This window comes from Anabrus simplex, chromosome 6 (assembly GCF_040414725.1).
Source record: "Anabrus simplex isolate iqAnaSimp1 chromosome 6, ASM4041472v1, whole genome shotgun sequence".
In the NCBI taxonomy this organism is placed as follows: domain Eukaryota; kingdom Metazoa; phylum Arthropoda; class Insecta; order Orthoptera; family Tettigoniidae; genus Anabrus; species Anabrus simplex.
Genome location: NC_090270.1, coordinates 292,786,332 through 292,809,721, shown reverse-complemented (window position 1 = coordinate 292,809,721; position 23,390 = coordinate 292,786,332). Strand labels below are relative to the sequence as shown.

Below are 23,390 nucleotides of genomic sequence, written 5' to 3'. Positions count from 1 at the left end.
TTTTTTAAAAAGAAAAAATTTTTAGGTTATGATTGAAGTAGTCGAAGTTGGCGCAAGACAATAATTTTTGAAAGAGGAGAATAAATTAAACGAGGAAGAGTGATAGTGAAATAAGAGAAAGAATAAAAGAAATTGAAGTTAGATGGTAATGAGGAAGGATAAGATAGAGAAATGAAGGAGGGGTAGTTTAAGGTGGGTTAGGAGGGTGGGTTATTGGAGGTAGAAAATGTGGGTGGGAACTATGTAAGACATGGAAAATAGAACATATATTCTATTCTATTTTCCATGTCTTACATAGTTCCCACCCACATTTTCTACCTCCAATAACCCACCCTCCTAACCCACCTTAAACTACCCCTCCTTCATTTCCCTATCTTATCCTTCCTCATTACCATCTAACTTCAATTTCTTTTATTCTTTCTCTTATTTCACTATCACTCTTCCTCGTTTAATTTATTCTCCTCTTTCAAAAATTTTTGTCTTGCGTCAACTTCGACTACTTCAATCATAACCTAAAAATTTTTTCTTTTTAAAAAATAGCGCACTGTGCATATAAGTTTTCAATTGTTTTCCGATATTGCGCTTTTTACTACATTTTTTTTCTTCTCTCTACAATTGTTTTTTCAAGTCAACTGTTTACCAAGAACTTAACTGGATTACGGGTGCTCATTCGGTTGTACTAATTGGCGTCGTATATTTTTATATACGTACTTGGCTTCCCGCAGCCGTGACAGGTTCTGGACCTTCGAAACGTTCTCCACTTTACTTTGGTGTTTGGCCGCAGCACGTGACCTTGAGTGTGCCGCGCTGGTTACCGGGAGCTGGCGGCTTTCTACTACAGATCTGTTCGTCTGCGAATTCAAGCCTTTTTGATCTTCGCATGTTGATTGTTAGTGTTGTGACTTTGTGCAGGACAGAATGTGGTGTCGTGTCTTTGTGCCTAACAGAGCGTGAAACTGACCTCCAACATTCATAAACATTTTACATGTTTTTTATGGCTGATGATGACCTAGACTAAGGTCGAAACCGGTCCCATTTAAATAGAAATGTGATTGCTACGTTTCTTTCTTTTGAGTATTGAATAGGTTGAACCTCCTTTCCAGTTATTTAATTTTTAACATCAATAATTTCAATACGGAACAATGAAATTTTTATCTTTAAAGGATACTATAAATCAAGATCTGAAAACAGTCAATCTATGACCAGATGATACAGTTGACAGTGTTAAGTGGCATAACAAGATCCACAAAGCAGACCCTTTATCAAGAGGAAAATGTTAAGCAGAAGTTGAGTCCTTTATCTGAACTGTCAACCAGTGATTCTGATACAGAATCTAGACAACTGGTACTATTTCTTCCTCTAAAATTTAATGCAATTTTCTGGAATATTCATTAACGTGACTGAAAACATTTATCTATTTTGTAAAAGTACATATATTTTCCCCGCAGGTTGTAAATATATTTTCATTTATTTGTTTAACAAATATGACTAACTAGTTTATATAGAGAGCTTGAAATTCTTATGTATGGGGCACATGGGTAAGTTCTGGACAAAAATGGAGAAGGTACATACCATTTACAAATTTTCATCCAGTGAAAAATTATTAGTTCAAAGTGACAAAGCACATGCTTATACTGTATTTCCAGTGAGCTACCTTAACTCAGGCAGTAAGACCTACTACCTCAGTATGTGAACTGCTTAACCTGGGGCAAAACAGAAATAGAGCACAGGAAGTGGAGTATATTCTTCAACACACGGTGTTTTCACACTGTGCTCATAAAATTTTGCTAGATTAGAATTTTATCAGTATCTTCTTTATATCCAATGTTTTGTCCAGAATTCATGTGGTAAAATCCATGTGCCAATTCTGTGACTTTCAGTGTGTTAAGATATATACACCACTGTTCATCAGAAGAGTAAAACCATTAGAAAATTATATTATTTTTAAAATTGAGGAAAAAAGTATGTCCCTGTTGTTTAAAGGAAAATATGTTCAATATGTATCATATGAGAACAACTTGTCACACAATATAAAAGATAATGGATCCTATTAGAGCTGTTCCCTTTTAGAGTTGAAATCTAAGTTTGCCCCATAAATATGGAAGGGAATAGAGCTATTTCGCTTTATAGAAGAGGAAATGTAACAAAATTTAGTACCTTGAGTATACTTGTCATTGGAAATTGATGCATACTGGTTTATTAGAAGCTTAGGAGCTATGATATACCATTAATACTAAGTTTTTCTCCTAAGTTAATTATTTTGAAGATTACAGATATACTTGCACTGGTCTCAAAAATGATGGGATAATCAAGAGGATATGTTAAAAGGAGTCAACTGATCTGACAGTTGGATTTATTTGTTAATTCATTTTAACTGACATGAACTAACTACGTTTACGGATTGGACGGAACTGCAGGGTGGGATCGGGTACAAAGTAGCGGTCCCAGTGCTCTGAATGAGCAGACCAATGGCGCCATGGTTTGAAGTGACCACTCCAGTGCAGCAGTTTAGCACGTTCGATGAACTGTTTGGAGTGACGACTTGTGGAACCCAAACCTATACAAAGATAAAAAATAAATTATTTATATCAAAATATAAAAGAGTAAAAATACAGACTTTGCTATGGGTATAGCATTCAACTTACATGAAATTGTACCAAATGCTAAATAATACTGTCAACACAGGAAGGAGAAGTACTATAATATACAAGTGCAACATAACAAAACATACGCATATATGGTAATTGTCTTTCTTGACTGCAATTTTTGAATGCTTGTTCTACACCTCGTTTTTATCTCAGGTTAAGCAAACCAAAGTGAAAAACAGATTAAATGCATTTTTAGTTAGTACAGTATGTTACTAACATGAACATAATTTTTATGAAGCCCGTTATTCAAGTTGTGAGAATGTGGGATGGTAACACAGGCTATGGTGGGGCTGGGTGTAAGAGTTTAGAGTAAGGTCAATCAATCACTACTGATCTGCATTTAGGGCAGTCGCCCAGGTGGCAGATTCCCTATCTGTTGTTTTCCTAGCCTTTTCTTAAATGATTGCAAAGAAATTGGAAATTTATTGAACATCTCCCTTGGTAAGTTATTCCAGTCCCTAACTCCCCTTCCTATAAACGAATATTTTCCCCAATTTGTCCTCTTGAATTCCAACTTTATCTTCATATTGTGATCTTTCCTACTTTTAAAGACACCATCCAAACTTATTCATCTACTGATGTTCTCCCACGCCATCTCTCCACTGACAGCTCAGAACATACCACTTATGATATAGATATTGATTCCCATAGGGAATCTGTAATATTTGTCCTGATTGAGTAAATTGACAATACCAATATAAATGGTCCGTTATTGGACATTATAAATTTTCCAGTTAACTCATTCCTGGTTGCCAGCATTTCGCTCTCGCGTGCTAGGTTGGGCTCGTCAGTTGGTAACTAGCACATCTACCAAGACGCATGGCTAGTGCATACCGTGGAGGCCACTGCGTAGGCTACTTGAATCCACCGACAGTGCCAATGCACTAAGAGAGACCTTGTCTCACTACCAAAAATTGATGCCTGCTTGGCCATCAGATGATATAGATGTTGATTCCCATAGGGAATCTGAAATATTTGTCCCGAATGAGTAAATTTACATTACCAATATAAATGGTCCGTTATTGGACATTATAAATTTTCCAGCTAACTCATTCCTGGTTGCCAGCGTTTCGCCCTCGTGTGCTAGGTTGGGCTCATCAGTTGGTACCTAGCACACCTACCAAGACGCATGGCTAGTGTATACCGTGAAGGCCACTGCGTAGGCTACTTGAAGCCACCGGCAGTGCCAATGCACTATGAGAGTGGTGATTATTCCATAAAAGATGTCAGGATTATCCTTCACTTCATGATTTATCAACATAATGTTAATTAGCACTCACTGTTGCAATTAACAAAGGAAGTGACAAACCAGCATTATTGAAAAGTGCTCAAGGAAGAGAATTCGTGGTGATATTCCAAGCCGGTTGGTAACTGAAAGGATGAGCTTTCCTCATCCTGAGCATTGACATGTAAAAGGTGGGCAGTGCGGATTAGGCAGGGGAAAAGCCGGAATATATTGCTGGCAGTGAGGATATGAAAGCATGTTTCGAAAGCCCATTTTTTCCCAGTTTGTAAAGGAGTGAGCATGAAGGAAAATTAATGTATTTTGTGTTGGTTAATGTGATAAAAATGGCTTGTAATACAAGTATATGAAAATGAGGAGAAAATCCAGTAAATAAACTTGTAACTGTAAAATTAAATTAATAAGAAGACCTTTAAGTTTATTAAACTACCAAGAAGGAAAGGAACTAGTTTCTAAATGATGACTAACATCATCATTACCCAATCTCATTCAGCTTCTTAAAACGGGTGCAAAACAGTAACACATTATTTTTTGTTTCTAAGTATACAGATATACCAGGGATAATTGTAGAAAAGTAAATAAACTCTTCTATTGGGCATGTTTATCGTTTTGTTACTTAAAAAATATTAGGAACAATGAAGGTGTGGGGAATTAAGTAATTTAGTGCATAAGTGTCATCAACAATCAAAGGAACACATTGCTGCTTTAGTTTCATTAAAAGAGTTTAATAAGTCAGATAAATATATTTATTTCATTTTTGGGGGTCATGGGTGTAATCTGTAGCAAATATGTGGGCTTAACCCAGTTTTACGGTCAGATGCCTTTCCTGATGTGAACCTACGCTCTCTTTCTGAACCATTCAACCAAGGTCCAGGATATCATGTCTTATACGATTATATTACATAAAATTAGTTTCATGGTCCGTATTGCACTTCGATAGATTCACAATTAAGTATTTATTATTTTCCACCTAGTCGATACAATGATTGCTTAAGGCAATTTAATGGTTAAAAGTGGTACATGTTTCGTATTTTATCAACATATTCAGCCACATAACACTGTTTAGATGAAAAATATATAAAATTGACAAAGTAATGCTTAAGAGGAAGTGTCCTTAAAATTAACATAAGATTGACAACATTAAAACAAACAAAAACTCAAGAGAAAATATATAAATTATTACTACAGTTGAAAGCAGTTGTCAAGGAAACACTTGTACAATATTCCATAGAGAATATGTCCTAAAATTAATATTCTTTTCTTAATAATTCATGAAAAAAGGTCAAATTATAAATTATAAATGATACAGTTTATAAGTAATTGTCGAAATGAAGAAATCCAGATATCACAATGTGGTTCTTATTATTAATGCAGATGAAAATATAACTAATTCCTAGTTGTCAATTCTTATTAAGCCTGCTTTCCTTTGGAACAGTAACTCCTGTCATTCTTTCACAGTCTTGTGTCTGGTGTAATATTGATGATGCGTTTTTCCTTGCTCTTGCACCTGAGGAGGTGGAGGAGCGGGGGATATAGGTGTGTCAAGAACCTCCTTGCTGCCACCTATAGCTTCAACTGAGGAGGAATAAGTTGTAGGGCTATCTGTAGATGGAGAAATTCCAATTCTTTTTTCGTGATCTTTCTCAAGCATTTTCCTCCTCAGTTGAAGCTATAGGTGGCAGCAAGGAGGTTCTTGACACACCTATATCCCCCGCTCCTCCACCTCCTCAGGTGCAAGAGCAAGGAAAAACGCATCATCAGTATTACACCAGACACAAGACTGTGAAAGAATGACAGGAGTTACTGTTCCAAAGGAAAGCAGGCTTAATAAGAATTGACAACTAGGAATTAGTTATATTTTCATCTGCATTAATAATAAGAACCACATTGTGATATCTGGTTTTCTTCATTTCGACAATTACTTATAAACTGTATCATTTATAATTTATAATTTGACCTTTTTTCATGAATTATTAAGAAAAGAATGTTAATTTTAGGACATATTCTCTATGGAATATTGTACAAGTGTTTCCTTGACAACTGCTTTCAACTGTAGTAATAATTTATATATTTTCTCTTGAGTTTTTGTTTGTTTTAATGTTGTCAATCTTATGTTAATTTTAAGGACACTTCCTCTTAAGCATTACTTTGTCAATTTTATATATTTTTCATCTAAACAGTGTTATGTGGCTGAATATGTTGATAAAATACGAAACATGTACCACTTTTAACCATTAAATTGCCTTAAGCAATCATTGTATCGACTAGGTGGAAAATAATAAATACTTAATTGTGAATTTATACGATTATAAGTTATAAATGTGTGTTATTACTTTTCAAATTTTCTGAACTATGAATATGGTATATCAAAAAATAATAAAGCAAGCATACTTGTAGTTTTATGCGATTTGATATCGAGATCATAGCCATGGGACCTCCATTTCAAATAGAACTCAAATCTCAGGGACTTGACATAGCATGAACTTTTCATTAAAAAAATTCTATGAGGGGCTGATGACATTGATGTTTTGTCTCTTATAACAAAAATCATCATCATCATCATCATCATCATGAAAAATCCCACAAGCATTGGCTGGAATTTGAAATGCCACACTCAGTTGTCAGACTCCAATATTTAAAAATAATGTGGACACACTGAGATAGGAGTAGCTGATGCATCCTGAAAGTCAGAACTAGCTGAAGGATGATAAAGATGAGATGTGATCAGAGAGTGCTGCTGTTAAGTAGTCCCCACTATAGACTAAAAGTTATCAGGTGTGAAAGATCTCTCTGCAGGTTCATTATGACATCTCTACAAAGATCTCTGATATACAGTACATTGCTTAGAAATAGTAACATTATATGCAGGTGCTTTTAAGTGCTGTGGAATCTTCACTAACTTTTGAAAGAGTTTGTCTTCATTGCCCTAATGTGGTGAGTAAATAATAAGGAACATCTGAGCAAGGAAGTCCTTGCAAAAAAATTTAATACAGGTCAAGTGGGGTGTGTGTGATGGTAGAAAGAGAAAAAGGAAGGAGGACTGGTATAATTTGGAGGAGTAGTATTCTGTAATTAATTTCTATACAGGTTTTTAAAAGTTGTGCAATTTAGTATGGTTACAGATACCCTCAGAATGGTTAATCATGGTATGAATAATCACGGCTATACAGTAATTCTCTCTTTTCTTGGTCAACAAATAAAAAAGAGATAGAGTGTAAATAATATTTACATACACTATGTGACCAAAAGTCTCCCAACACCCCTTGCTGTGTGTTCCAAAGATACCAGCCATGTAACTAATAGCATGTAGAACCTCATTTTGCTACTATTACATTGATTAATTTTTGCAGAAGGCATTCCACTAAGTTCTGATACACTGAAGCAAGGTGAACAGTTGTTACCAGGTTATTGGGCAAATTGATTTGGCATGCAACTGATGCTTTAGTTCATCCCAGAGTATTCAACTGGGATCAGGTCAGGGCTTTGAGAAGGCAAGTCCAGCACATCCATTTGATTTTCTTTGAAGTGGGATGTAACAGTCACTGATTTGTGGACTGGACAGGAGCATTACCATGTTGCTACAGAAAATGTCTAATTACAAACATCTGTGTTTACTGTGCCACCAATCAGAACTAATGGTCTAAACCCAAACCAGGAAGAACAGCCCCAGACCATCATACCATCTCAACTGAATTTCACTGTTGCCACAATACACTCAATACTGTTTGTTATGCATCCGTAAGGTCTACACACACCTATTTGAGTGCCACAGCATATACTGTGACTCGTCACTCCATAAATCCTTCTTCTACAGCTCCAGAGACCAATGACAGTGTTGTTTGCAACACTCTATCTGATTTTGCATATTTATTTGTGTGATCAGTGGCTTCTGGGCAGCAGCACGACCCGGAAAACTGAGTCTTATTACCTCTCGACAGATTGGTCTGTCAATGACCTCTGCTCTGACCTGCAACGGAAGTCCACTGCAATAGTTGACAAGGATGTCTGATGATTGTTTCATAAGGAATGCTTTAGAGTTCAGCAGTTACTATCAGTTAATTTCTTCAGCCTACCAGAGTGATAATTGGGTACCTAGGCACATATAAATCATGTGAAATCTCTCTGATGGAACTCCCAAACTTGCAGGCCCCTACAATCACGCCCTGTTTGAACTCACTCAATTCTCAACACTGACTCATTTTGACAGACGTATTATGTTGAAACCTCGTACCAGCACTTATATACCCTCAGATGCATAGCCGGAATATGTTCAGTGAGGTGACTGGAGACTTTTGTGTACACATGTATCAGTCTGAATTTTGTGGAGCAAAATAATATAATTTCAATTAAAGTCAAAACTCCATTTATTAATTTTCTGGATTTAGGCCTAATACTTAAATTGTACTGTGCTGAGAGCATTTCCAAAAAACTTTGGGTTAGCTACAATCACACTCATTGTTCTTTAGAGAATAATTTTCTTGCAATCATTGTCCAGAAATCTTAGCCTCAGCAAATGTTGATTCATCACTGAACATCTTTAAGAAAGGTTATTTAGTATTAACTTTTGTGTGTCAGTATTTCACACAAAAGTTGTGATACTTTTAGAGCATCCTGTATTCAGCCTGGGTGATGTTTATGATCTTGTGCCTTTTCTGTTAGAATGCATCTCCATGCATATGGTGGGAAGCACATTGACCCTACGAATAACAGCATTCAATTTGCCGAGCACTGCAAACATTCTGATCAAGATAGGAACTACACTTAACCTTACAGCACAGAGTGTTGTTTTAGATACAGCGCGCGACAAACGTTGGCAAATGTGGACTGTCACACTAGTATGCAACATGTAGTCTTTGTATTATACTACCGTCTGTTGTAGGGATTGTGAACTAAGTCAGCCTTTCTTTCTTTCCCTCTTCCTTTTGGTGTATACGAGTGTTGGGGCAAAAGTCACTACAACTATTTTTTTCCTGGCAGATAAGTGAGTGGATCACAAACTGCTATTTGTTGCATGGAAGCTATGCAGGCATAGTGTGTATTCACAACAACAGATGGCTGTGTGACTGCTGGTAGTAGCACAGACAGCATTGTGAAATCACTTGTGTGGCGAGCGTCATGTGAAATGGAAGTAATCTGAGTTGAGCAGCACGTATACATCAAAACAGCCATTCTCTGGGGGAGAAATGCTAGAGAATGTCAAGTGAATTGATGGAAGCCATTGGGAATAATGCTCTCCCAACTGTACAGTAGTATGGTGGTTAGGAAAGTTTCAGCAAGGACGTGTGGGAACCTGTGATCAGCAATGCTCGGACGACCTGTCAGTATGCGGACCGATGTGGCACGTTCTGTTATCGAACTGCTCCTGGAGGAAGACTAATGGAGTTAGAGAGGGCAAGTGGCATCGAGAAATGCACCATCCACAGAATATTGCGGGCAGAGCTGCAACTGCACAAATTTGCATAGCAGTGGGTACCGCATGCACTGATGGAAGTTCAACAGTGGATGTGATATGCAACATACTCCGACCACCTTGCACACTGGCAACAGGATGGCGACTACTTCCTGTCACACATAATCAGCACTGATAAATTTTGGGCCAGAGCATACGAACCGGAACTCAAAGGTCAGTCCGCAGAGTGGAGACATGTTGGATCACCAAGGCAGCAGAAGTTCTGTCAGAATCCTTCCCCCGTGAAATTGATGGTGATCGTTGCGTATGACGTCAGGGTGTCATTGTGTGCCACTTCATTCCACATGGTAGAACAGTGAGCGCAGAGTACTACAGGGACTTCCTGGTACGACAGCTACAACGTGGCATTACGGAGAAACATCCTGATCTTGTGAACAGTGTAATCATGCTGCACGATAACACAAAACTACACAAAGCAGCGTGTACGATGGCAACCAAGACACTGGGGATGGGAACAATTGGAGCACCTGCCATACTTCCCTGTTCTTTCACCCTGTGACTTTCATCTCATACAAAAAGTAAAGGAACCACTACGTGGTAGGTGGTTTGTGACATGAGAGGACATTGCCAATGCTGTGCGACAACTGATGACCTGATTCACACATGATACAGCAAATGGTGATGCAGATGGTATTCAGTGCCTCCCACATTGTTGGCAGTGTGTGGTGAACGTTGCAGGAGACTTTGAGGGCCTTTAGACCCACTTTTGTCATGTCAACTGGATGTGGGCTGTGCTATGCTGTAATGTAGGAGGTGTGCTTGTTGTTCCTGAACATCAACAGTTGGTCGGACTGGCCCCACGCTTCTGCTATGCTTAGGCGGGACTGTTAGGAGTGGCGAGAGCGTGCTGTTAGATATTTCCCACTGTTTCGTCAGTAACGCTCATGATGATGAGCAACAGATGCACCCCTCCACTGTGCAACACATAATTATAAAATTTCTTGTTTGTGAAGGTGTTACAGCGGCGGAAATTTACCAGAGATTGACTGCACAGTTCGGTGATCAAACACTGTCAAGGACACGTGCGTTTGCCTGGCATAAAAAGTTCAAGGAAGGACGAGAATGTGTGGAAAATCAGCAACACGATCGCTGTCCTCAGACCAGCATTATAGACGAAAATATTTGTGCGGTTAAATACATCACTGACGACGATCGACATGCATGAGTGAAGCACAATCAATGCTGTTTACTACTGCGAGTTGTTGAACAAGGCGAGGGTTGCATATCGCTGCAAAAGACGAGACCAACCAATTCGACAGGTCATTCTCTACGACAATGCGCGGCCCCATACAGCAGCTCTAACTGTCTCCAAGCTACAGGAAATGCACTGGACCACACTTGCTTATTCTCCTTACAGACCAGACTTATCGCCCTGCGATTTCCATTTCTTTGGACCGCTTAAAGAAGCTCTAGGAGGGCAATGATTTGAAGATGACTTGAGTGTGGAAGTCTTGGCGTGCAACTGGCTGATGACAAGACCCTGTTCTTTTTACGATGAGGGCATCAAAAAGCTGCCCATACACTGGGACAAATGCATTTCCAAAGCAGGAAACTATGTGGAAAAATAAATTGTAATTACCTTGTGTTTTTCACTAAATGAATTTAAATAAAAAGTAAAATCCCGTTTATATTTGATCCCCCCTCGTAAGTTGCATATTCCAACTGGGCTGTATCTGCAAGAAAGAAAATGGCAATGACTTTTGCCCCAACCCTCATATATTTTACGCTACCTGTTGATATTTTTCTTTTCCTTTGAACAACTTGAAAGTCATCAATTTTAGCAATGTGACAACCAGCCATCGCTGGTAGCCGTAAAGCAGGGTTTTCTGATGAGAGTATTTCTTTACTTGAGAACAACAGTTACAATAACTCTTGATTCTAATGATTATTTGTTGATAAGAGGTGTTACTGTGGCAGAAATGAATGCGAGAAGTGAAAGCAATAGCATGGTGCATGATGTTGAGCCGTGATCTTTGCGTGACAGATGCCTGTGCAATCCAGTGGGAAGGTATGTCTACCAATGTAGTTTAGAGAGACGTATTTTGTGTGATGTACCTGGTCCAAGAATTGTGAAAGAGTGTGTTATATTGTATCAAAATTGTGTGTGTATTTGCGCTGAAACTATTGAGTTACATCAGTTCCAATATCACACATTTTACGTTCCTAACTCACGCTGAATACTGGCCTCCTCCTGTAACAGCAACTGACGTGTGTTCTGATGGCTCCCACTCTAAGAGGTTAATGTCCTTGCTTTTGTTGATGACATAGCAATAATTGCTTAATACAAGATGAGGTGTTCACAAAAATCGATTTGTAAAATATATGCTAGTTGCTTTATGTCGCACCGACACAGATAGGTCTTATGGCGACGATGGGACAGGAAAGGCCTAGGAATGGGAAGGAAGCGGCCGTGGCCTTAATTAAGGTACAGCCCCAGCATTTGCCTGGTGTGAAAATGGGAAAACACGGAAAACCATCATCAGGGCTGCCGACAGTGGGGTTTGAACCCACTATCTCCCGGATGCGAGCTCACAGCTGCACGCTCCTAACCGCATGGCCAACTCACCTAGTGCAAAAAAAAAAAGTAAACAACTAACCAAGAATAAAACTTTAAATTATTAAAAATAAACCACGGGTCAAATAAAAATATTCACTTAATAAGTAACATAAAACAAAAGATAACAATTAGTCCACTGAAGCAGAAATTGGCAATATCTCCCATTGAAATTTCATCACCTCAACATGATTATTTCATAACCACTCAGCAAAGTATGGACCAACAATTACCCTCATCCTAATTTCCCCCATTACAGACATTGCCATGATTGGCGGTGCACCAACGGGTAAACTGTGGGCCAAGATAAAATTATTCACTTAATAAGTGAATAAAAGAAACAAATTAGTCTAGTGAAACAGAAATTGGCACTATCTCTTGTTGTATTAATTATTTATTATTAAGTTAATAACATTAACAGAGTATCATCATCATCATCATCATCATCATCATCATCATCATCATCATCATCATCATCATCGTCATTATTTCCCTTTATGCAGCTGTAGCCAGGTAGGGGCAAATATGATTCCTCTCCACTTTCTTTGGTCTTTCCACCACTCCTCCTCCAACACTGTGTCCCAGTCCAGGTTTCTTTCTATAATACTGCGTTGGATCGTGTTCTTCCATCTCAATTGTGGTCGTCCATGGCCTCTCCTTCCTTGCATTTGCATTTCCATCTCCTTTTCTTTTTGACATTCTTTCATCACTCATCTGCTTTATGTGCCCAAACCATCTTAGTCGGCTCTTCTCTATTCTCTCATTCATTTTTTCCACTCCAATTTCTTCCCAGATTTTCTCATTCCTTATTTTGTCTCTTCTACTCTTTTGTATCATACTCATCAAGAACTTCATTTCGGCTGCCTGTATTCGACTCTCATCCTTCTTTGTCATTGTCCAAGTTTCTGTTCTGTAAGTTGTTAAGGGTACGTAATACATCTTGTACATAGTTTCCTTTGCTTCCATTGGAATATCTTTGTCCCATAACATGTTTCTTACACTATGATAGAAACAGCATCCAGCTTGAATCTTCTTACTAATCTCAGCGTCCAAGCGACCATTTACCATTAATTCACTCCCCAGGTATTTGAACGTCTCCACTACTTCCAGGAGCTTGTCTGCAGAGTATATAGACTAAAAATAGATGATATTAGATGAAGTTTATGAGAATCGGCCTAGGAAAAGCACACCAACAGAGCAGCCAGAATATACTACGCATTGGAAACCACAACTTTCAAAACATGGCTAAATTTACCTATCTTGGTGTAGAGTTATCCAACAAAAACACAGATAAAACAGAGATTCTGAGCAGATTAAATTCAGCATACAGAAGCTTCTATACTTGTAAGAAGCTAATGGGATTCAAACTGTTGTCTCACCACACCAAAACCAGCATGTATATACAACAATAATACGTCCAGTACTAATTAACAAAGCAGAAAACAGGATCTTGAATAAAAAAAGAAAGAAAGATCACAACCTTGTGGAGGGTTTTTGGACCAACTTACAAGGAGGGAGATTGGAGAATACAGCATAGCTGGGAACTTTTTTTTTTTTCTTTTCAGAATTGGTTTTACGTTGCACCGACACAGATAGGTCTTATGGTGACAATGGGATAGGAAAGGCCTAGGAAGGGGAAGGAAGTGGCCGTGGCCTTAATTAAGGTACAGCCTCAGCATTTGCCTGGTGTGAAAATGGGAAACCACGGAAAACCATCTTCAGGGCTGCCGACAGTGGGGCTCGAACCCACTATCTCCTGGATGCAAGCTCACAGCTGCGTGCCCCTAACCGCATGGCCAACTCACCCGGTAGCTTGGAACTCAGAGAACTGTTTAAGGGGATTAAGAGCAGGACACTGAGATGGGCAGGTCATATCATGAGCTAGGAAGTGAATACCATGATTAGGAAAGTGTGGTGTGCTGTACCATAGGGAAGGCAGCCACCAACAAAACCTAAACCAAGACCATGGGATCAGGTTGGGAAAGATATAAGGAGGATGGGCCTGACGAAGTGTGATGTATCAGATAGAAAAAAAATAAAAATAAAAAATAAATGTCAGCAGTGCGTTGGTGAGGTCAGGTTCCAACTGGGTTAACAGTAGCCATGGCAGCAAGTAAGTACTGTACTACAATGCCAGATAATCCATTTAAAAAACTTTCTTTTTTAATCTGTTTACCCTCCAGGGTCGGTTTTTTTCCTCGGACTCAGTGAGGGATCCCACCTCTACCGCCTCAAGGGCAGTGTCCTGGAGCATGAGACTTTGGGTCGGGGGACCAGTACCTTGCCCAGACAGCAGGTGATGCTATGCTGAACAGGGACCTGGGTGGCGGGATGGGAAGACTGGAAGGGACAGGCAAGGAAGAGGGAAGGAAGCAGCCATGGCCTTAACTTAGGTACCATCCCGACATTTAGCCTACCTGGAGGAGAAGTGGGAAACCATGGAAAACCACTTCTAGGATGGCTGAGATGGGAATCGCATCTCCCTCTACTCAGTTGACCTCCCAAGGCTGAGTGGACCCCGCTCCAGCCCTTGTACCACTTTTCAAATTTCGTGGCAGAGTCGGGAATTAAACCCGGGCCTCCGGGTTACCTAATGACACTAACCACTACACCATAGAGGCGGAAAAAAAAAGAAGGTGGTCATAACAGAATTATGCAAATAAAATCTTTTGCAGGAAAAGAAAAGGAAAAATATGTAATCTCTTATTTACAAATTAAACTCCTTCAGCTAGTTAACAGATTAAACCAATTCTTTCAATGTTAGATTATTTGATACTGGGATACTGTATGTACATCAAGTAAGATTATGCTTCTAACAGTTATTCTTTTCTCTTAAATGCCCAATGAGGTTAAAAGATTAATGTTACAATTTGTTAAATTTTTAACTACATGAACATACCCAAATGCTGGATATGCCAGAGAGGATCAAGGGCAGTTATTTTTCCATAAAATTCTATCAACATAGCTGCCTCAATTTCATCCACTCCTGGATTCAGTCCAGTGATAGGTCCTCTGAAAACAAGTGAAATGTTTACATGTTTAGTATCTATATATACAGTAGTAAAATAACAATTCCTTAATTATGAAAGAACAACAAAAACTACGGTAAGGGTTATCATTGGTGTACATGGGAAAGATGTGAGCAATAGCTGCATCTTACCTTTCATTTGAAGGCAAAAGTATGCAAATAACATCCTTCACATGCCACAATGAAATGTCATGCAGATAGAGCCTGAATTATAAGTACTCTTTATGTGCGTCCACCCAACCCTGAAGTCGCTCGAAGACATCCTTCTCTTTCCACTCACTAATATTGGCAACAAATACTCCCGTAGCAAATGGACAAGCAGAGCCATCAATATCAAGGTCCAGGATATGACTGTGATGGAGGTTGATGTGTGAAGCATATCTTGGTCGACCCATGGCACCACCTGCTCGAGCAGATGAACTACTGCAATCTTGTGCAAATGCTCCATAGGTATTAGGTTGAATCTTCACAGCATATAACTCCATGATGTCACCTAAAATACACATTAATTACAAGGATATATTCATAGAACTACATTTTAGATTATAATGAAAGTTTTGAGTGTATACTATTATAATGAAAGGTTGCTGCCTGCTATTTGAATTTGATGAACTTAATGATAAACTTTTGCAAAAATAATTTTCTATGATTTCAGAGCTGGTTTCAGCAGCAATTGAAATTGAAATGTTAGTGTAGTGTGTTTAGTACATCTTTGTCATCCCAAGCAATAAAGGATTTTGGGTGTGTTGGAGTTTGTTAATGAAGAATGCTCCAACTAATGTGTTCTAACTATAGCAAATAAAAAGTATTTGATGAGGAGTAGATGCTGATATTCATGTTACTTAAGGAACAATTCAAGTTTTGTGGTGTTACAGGAAAGACAGTTATATCAGAGTCTACTGAGATACAGCTCCCTTCATCACAGAAACTGGCAGAAAAGATTACATTTTTGTGCAAATGGTCAAACTGAAATTCTGACACAAAATACTGTAAACAGTACATTACTATATGTTTATGAGGAATTTCAAAGTAAGTATTAAAAAAACAAAACAAAAAATAAAACAAAAACAACAGACAAGCAATCGTGGTATGAAGTGACACTATGTTGGCTTAGGTACTTCATTGAACAGGTTAGCCTTGTTCTCCAGATGTTTCAAGTCAAAGAACTTGGTCATCCACTATTTACTGCAGTCCCATTTTGGACCCTAAAATTTAATTTGGTTTCTCAAGAGCCTTTAAAAGCATTTTTCACATCTAAAGTTACAGTTAGTAACACAGGTATTTTCTTTAACAGGCCCTTTTTTTTTTTTTTTTTTTTTTCAATTGGCTTTACTTTGCACCAACACAGATAGGTTTTATGGCAATGATGGGATAAGAAAGGGCTTGGAATGGGAACAAAGCAGCTGTGGCCTTAATTAAGGTACAGACCCAACATTTATCTGGTGTGAAAATAGGAAAATCTGGTGTGAAAATAGGAAACAACGGAAAGCCAAGGCTGCCCAAACCCACTATCTCCCGAATGCAAGCTCACAGCTGCATGCCCCTAACCGCACGACCAACTCGCTCAGTTTCTTTAATAGTGAGAAGGAATGGCATGTAGACCCCAAAAGACAGTCTGAGTAAAATGGGGAGATCTGCCCATGGGCGAAGAGAATGTTTAGAGAAAATATAACGATATGCACTTTATTAGCTATTCAGTGCATGGGACAATATTTTGAAAAGGCATAATGATAACTAGATAGAAAATGTAAGTGGCAATTTTAAGAGATGGAGGGTGTCAGAATTTTGTCTCACAACAACTCTCTCATGAGCAGAAAGCCAAGAACATGGAGTTGTCACATTTAAATAACTTCAAAAATGACATTGACCTCGATTGTGATCGATGCTGCTATTTTGGGAACAGAAGGACAATGATTAACTGACAGTGCTACTGACTTTGCCAATCTATTATACTAAAATACAATGGAATCCATCAAAAGTACAATTAGAAATAAGACAAGTTCAATCTGGAAACTGTCAAATGTATTTTACCAAAAGCAATGAGAGTGCTAACATTTGTTTTCTGGTGTTGATAACTTTATCTGATCTATGTACTTGATAAACAAACAAATTCAATATTGTGGTAATTGCAGTTTTAAGGAGAAAATGATGACATAATCTGCTTTGAAGTCAAGTGTCAAAAGAACTTTCATTTGCCCATAATTTCTAATTTGCAGTCAAAATTTCAGATTTTGTTATGCATGAATAATATCATTTTCCACCAGTGTCAAGATGAAGTAAATTATGACAGAATAATTATGTTCAGTTCTAAATACTTAAGTACCTTCACTGTGGAACTGAGTCTTTCATGGTACTAGAATCTGGTTGCCTTAATTTGAGCTTTTATACAGTCCAAAAACATATACATATGGTATTTCAGAAGTTTTAGATCTAGAGATAATAAACTAATTAGCATCCTACAGTTCTAGCTTCCATACGGTCAGGATAACGAATGGTGAAAAAAGTAAAAAAGAAACACAATGAACTCGTACCTTGTACAATAATATCATTGTCCATATAAATCACCTTGCCTTCTAAGTTTGGGAAGTAGAGATTCATTTCCATTTTCACTTTCCTCAGGTGAGCAGCTGCCTTGTTCCCACTCAGTGGCACAGTATGTATCTCATAATCCATTGTGTGCAGTTTTGTGGAATGAATCCAAGTCCTATGGAATATAGTTATAAAACTAAATACTCACTGCTTAGAAAATTAAGTTATTATTCAACTCAGTTGCTAAAGACTATTATTTCCATACTTACAATTCAATTTATATAGACAATATAAACGTCATATGAGCTCTAAAGAAAAGAGTGATATTCTCTTTAGAATAGGTGAACCAGTTTTAATACAGGCATATTTTAGACTTTATATAGATTAACTGCATGCTTATGTGCCTGGGCTTCTTTTTTCGGTACAAAAACGGCTCAAGAGATAGAGGTGATCTGGACTGAGGCTAATTCCCAAAATACAAAACTCCATTATCCAGAGCAGTGGTATTTATCTAGAGCAATAGTATTCAACCTAAGTACACATACCCCAGGGGGTACATGAAGACTTCTTTGGAGGTCATACAATTTGAAAGAAGCATGTACGGTATGTTTTGTGAATGATATGAGATAATGAAACCTTTTCTGTAAGAGTGAATCTGTATCACCTTCTTTTTCGAAGAATCTCTATTGCTAATTCTACTGAACAGCTGCACTTGTTACATTAAGCATGCTCCTATAGTTATGAATAATATCTGAATTGTCTGTTTCAAACACCAACAACAATAACAGGGTTTGCAAATGTATGTTACTGATTGATGCTCACTTATAAATACTTAGTACCTTCACTATGGAACTGAAAGTCTTTCATGGTACAAGAATCTGGTGGCCTCTTTTTTTTTTTTTTAAATGCTATTTGTTCGGGGCGTTGACCTAGAAAGATCTTTTGCCCCTACTTGCACCATATGCATGTATTTTGCGTGTATTTTGTAATGGCGGAAGTGTAAAGTGTTGAATGTGAGGAAAGGAACGTTAAGGACGACACAAACACCCAGTCCTCAGGCCAGGGATATTAATAATTTACAATTAAAAACCCCTGACCCGGCCGGGAATCGAACCCGTGGCCGCCGAGTGACAGGCGGACGTGTTACCCCCTACACCGCGGGGCCGGACATCTGGTCGCCTTAATTTGAGCTTTTACAGTAGTATGTGGTGATCATTGTGAGCAAGGTAAATTCCTTTTCTTAAAGTTCCACATTTCACTCTTTAACTCAAATAAGTATAGTAGTAGCAATAATGAAGGTGATGGCAACTAGGGTTATAAGGCAACTACTATTACTACTAATTATAATCTAAACAAAATTAAACATAAGGAATCCAGTAGAGGTATGGGAAACAAATTTAATCACAGTGAAATAACTACTGGTATAAGTTTAAGCATTTTTCACCTAAATATTTGTAGCTTAAGAAATAAAACTCTAGAACTAAATGCATTCGTAAGGGATTATACTTTTGATATACCAGAAAAAAAGGGAGGAAACTTTTCCTGAGTTTTACACTACAGATGCAATCAACAGAGAATGGATAAAAGCCAATTATGCACTGAGACACATCATGACACGTTTTGCAGTTTATGGTTTTCACCACTGTATCTGCACAAGAGACATCTACCGTCAACTGGGAGAACTATGTGTATGCAAACTTTGTGATAACAGATGTGACAGATATCACTAACTGACATGTAAGCACAGAGAAATATCTCTGACAAAATTCTGTGAAAGTGCTTAAGATTTAATATTAAGTACCCTACTCTACTTATGCACATTATGCAAAATTAAATTAAATTATAATTTTGATATACTCTATATTAATGAACATTGGTTGCATAAGAGAGAGGTGGAATTCATTCAGCTTAATGGTTTTATTCTAGCTGATGCATTCTGTTAAACCAATCAGTCTGGAGTGTGTGCTGTATTTCTATCCTTTTTTGCTTGGTATATGAAGTTATGGATGTGTCTCAGTTTTCTGTTGAATATCATTGAGAACCAGTAGCTATTTTGCTTTCTGAATTTAACCTAGTCCTGGTAGCCTTTTATCGTCTTCCTTCCAGCAGTATAAATATCTTTCTTATTGATAAGATATTAAAGTCTAGGCCTAAAATAATAATAATAATATGTGGGGACCTTAATGTAGATCTTAGATTTTCTTATAAAGAAAGTAGCATGGTTTGTAATCTTTTTAAATGTTATGGATTATATCGTACTGTTAATGAACCAATACGTGGACAGTCCTGCTTAGACAATATCTTCACTGATTTTAGCCCTCAATGTTTTCAGGTATGAGTTGTTAATCCTTGTCTATCTGATCATGCTGGGGTAATATTTAATGTACTTCAACCTGGTAAAACAAATGAAAATCCAAACTCACTGATCATCAAAATCAAAATCTCTTTATTTGCAAATGAGGTGTCTACCTCGGTGGCAAATGGTACACTAAAATACATTATTGTCAAGCACTAAATTTTAAATTAACAAGAGAAGAAATTTTTTTTCCCTAGAATAATATACAATTTATGCCAACAATTTTTTCTATTAAACAAACAGATCATCCTTAATAAATTTATATTGTTTACAAAATTCTACTTATAATATCTCATAGTCAACTCATATACAGTATGTGGAATTACTTCAAATAATACTATGCAACTGGTATAAGATTAAAATTTACATTGCATTTATTTACGTTTTTTTTCTTTTTACCCAATTTGGAACCTAAGTAGCATAACGACCTGCTGCGTCTTAACCAGAGCCCCCTTTTGCCACCACTTTTCAGAGTTCCTGAAGGGCCTTCACAGCTACCGTAATGGTCCCAGGGCCCTCGAAGTCCCCACTGTACTTCACCCCTACAGGCAGTCCCCTACTTTGGCTGTCCAAACTCCATGGATCAGGGGATGGAATTAATTTTTTTTTTAACACACATTTTTAAATTTACAATAGCCTGCACTGGTCGAATGCCCTCTAACATTTCATTTGTTTTCCCTGTTGCTGTTTATTCTCTTCTTGAATACCTGTACAGATTTTGGAAAAGGATCAAACACTACCCATGGTAAACTGTTCCACTCCTTCACGCCCTTCCCAATGAATGAAAATTTACCCCAGTCGCTTCTGCTAAAATTTCTTCTAATTTTATACTTGTGGTCAGTTCTGCCAATATAATTATTTTCCAACTGAAGCCTCTCACGGATTTCTCCCCTTGCTTCTTCTCCTGTATAGGCTCTATATAATCCTATAAGTCTAGTTTTCTCCCTTCTCTTACTTAGAGTTTCCCACCCAAGTTCCTCTAACATTTCTGATACACTACTGTTTCTCCTGAAATCCCCTGTTACAAATCTTGCTGCTTTCCTCTGCACACTATTTATTTCTTTTATTAGGTATTCTTGGTGAGGATCCCAAACATTGTTTGCATATTCCAATAATGGACGAACCATACTTAAGTAACTTTTTTCTTTTAATTCTTTGTTGCATCCTTTAAGTAGCCTCATTATGACATGTAACGATCTGTATGCTTTCCCAACAATGTCATCAACATGACCCTTCCAGTGCAAATTACTTTCAAATCTCACACCTAAGTATTCGCACTTGCCATCTTTTGGGATAACTACCTCATCCAAAGTATATTCAAATTCAGTTTTAAAGCTCCTGTTTGTAAATGTTGTAACAGTTGATTTGCCTCCATTAACCTTCATATTATTTTCTTCAACCCACTGTTGGATACTTTCAAGGTCCCTTTGTAATTCTGAGCAATCCGCAATGTTATTTATTTCCCTATAAACAATTATATCATTATATTATTTTCTAACCGGTCACCACCCTCTAGGACCCCGGAAATATCCCAGCGGTGATGAGGTTAATAACCTTACCCCACCAGTTGAGGGAAAAGAAGGAGATAGGAAAAGAGAGAGAGAGAGAGGGAGAAAAAGAGAGAGAGAGAGAGAGAGAGAGAGAGAGAGAGAGAGACAGAGACACTGGTGTGAAGGTTGCTATTGTGTCCGCCCCAAGAGGGTAGTTTAAGCGAACACAAGAGAAAACAAGGGCGAAAAAGAAGCAACAAGTCACAGTACATCAAAAAATTCCAAGGATAAAAACGGCACCAGCCAACAACATGATACTAAAATTACCCAAAGGAAGAAAAAGAGACACTTACCCAAAACGTGGAGGAAAGCGACTTAAGGTCCGTGGACAACCAAACAAGAAAATAGTTGCAGCGCTGCACCAAATGTGGTAAATGAAAACCAACTTTTAAGTGATATGAAAAAGGAAACTTTAATAGACATTTAAATGAGAGGTAACATTTCAAGATAATATTAGGAGTGGACCTAGGTTCATTATAAATTCAGAAAATACTTTGAACCATATTGTTTAAAAGAAAGTAAATACTTGACTAACAATAATTGGATTAACCTGCAAGAAATTAATATGATTAATAAATAAATAACCAATGAGGCAGCTTTAAAAAAGAAAATGCAGACTTCATTTAACAAAATAAAGGAACTAAATCGTAAAAATCAACAAGGAAAAAAAAACAACAGTGACCTCCATACCGTCAAACAAGATAATTAAATATTGATTTAAGTGTGATCGATCACGCGTTTAAGAAAAAAAAACAAATACCATGTTTAGTAAACAAACCCTAGTCCCATGACCTTTAGGCCGGTTGCCTTTTAACTTTACCACAATTCGTTCCAATTTCTACCAAGGACAATTTCCAAGGGCACACGAAATTAAAGGAAGGAGTTACACTTTTCGCCCAGCCAAAGAACGAGACGAAACGACCAAAGGTAGGCCGAAATAAATCACTTTATATGAAATAAATGCCAACGATACCAGGCAACAAAAATATTTTCATCCCACAAGAACACATCAACCAACAACAACCGCGGTAAAACAAAACCCCACAACAATTACCCAAACACACGTTGCCATAGTAACGGACAAAACAAAGCACGGTCTACAAAAGAGAAGAAACCAACGGTTTAAAATCAAAAATAAAACAGAGATCCCGGAAACAATGCAAAAAGAACAAAAAGGAGGAATAAAACCCAAAAGGCAAGGAACCCGAAGGAAAGCTAACCCCGCTACCTTGGAAACTGCGCCTTGGTTCACACCTTATTGTACAATCAAGTGCAAAAAAAACTTTTACAGAATTTTACGATAAACATACAATTTTTTTTTCACCGTGCGAACTGCATTCTAAAATGATTAATTGCCGAAACCGTTTCCTAACGTTCACAGACGCACACGATATCCAGCACAATTTTCGAAGAGGAAGTCTTAATCCAAATATTATTATTATTATTATTACAGTTATCTTGAAGTACGCCGAAACACATAAATCTTCTTGCTTCCCCAGAAATACTTTAATCCAAAACAGTTACATACCTTTGAGTCCAGAAAAATTGAGAAGTTCAAACCTTGGCCATTGTTATTGAAGACCGGCAACCACGAGGCCGTGAACTAAAGTTGTTCACCAAGGATCCTGGGGATTATCGTAGCAAAAACATAATCCAGTGAAACAGTAGGAGGCCAGCAACTAATAGAGTAAGGGATAATCCCTCTTAAGTTGGTTTCATGGGGGTTTCAGCACCACCATCCGCCGCATAGCGGAACACTCACATACACGTCTATCCATGGCGGCTACAGGACGCCGACTCCCACCGGCAAGCAAGCGAGGAGCAGGCCAGTTTTGCCTGGTAGGAGGACTGCGCATGCGCGACCAACCAGAGCTAGGAGAACGCCCCACGGCTTACATTAGCATTAAACGAGAAGTCGAGCATTGAATTGACACAGATATTCTAGGGCTCACAGGCCAGTTCAAAATGTTTATAAGGGGGAGGCTCACATTATTTAATATCGTCTCAGCCCT

General features: G+C 38.0%; 1 protein-coding gene across 1 annotated transcript in view; it reads right to left on the bottom strand.

Moving 5' to 3' along the window:
* Positions 1-2,287: 2,287 nt before the first annotated feature.
* Positions 2,288-23,390, bottom strand: part of LOC136875756 (glycosyltransferase 8 domain-containing protein 1) — a 63,088-nt gene continuing 41,985 nt past the window's right edge. The window contains exons 4-7 of the mRNA XM_067149330.2: positions 17,475-17,647; positions 15,163-15,436; positions 14,815-14,927; positions 2,288-2,557 (exon numbers count right to left, since the gene is read on the bottom strand). Coding sequence (XP_067005431.2) covers positions 2,385-2,557; positions 14,815-14,927; positions 15,163-15,436; positions 17,475-17,647 — 733 coding nt within the window. The 3' untranslated portion in view covers positions 2,288-2,384. The remainder of the gene's footprint in view (positions 2,558-14,814; positions 14,928-15,162; positions 15,437-17,474; positions 17,648-23,390) is intronic.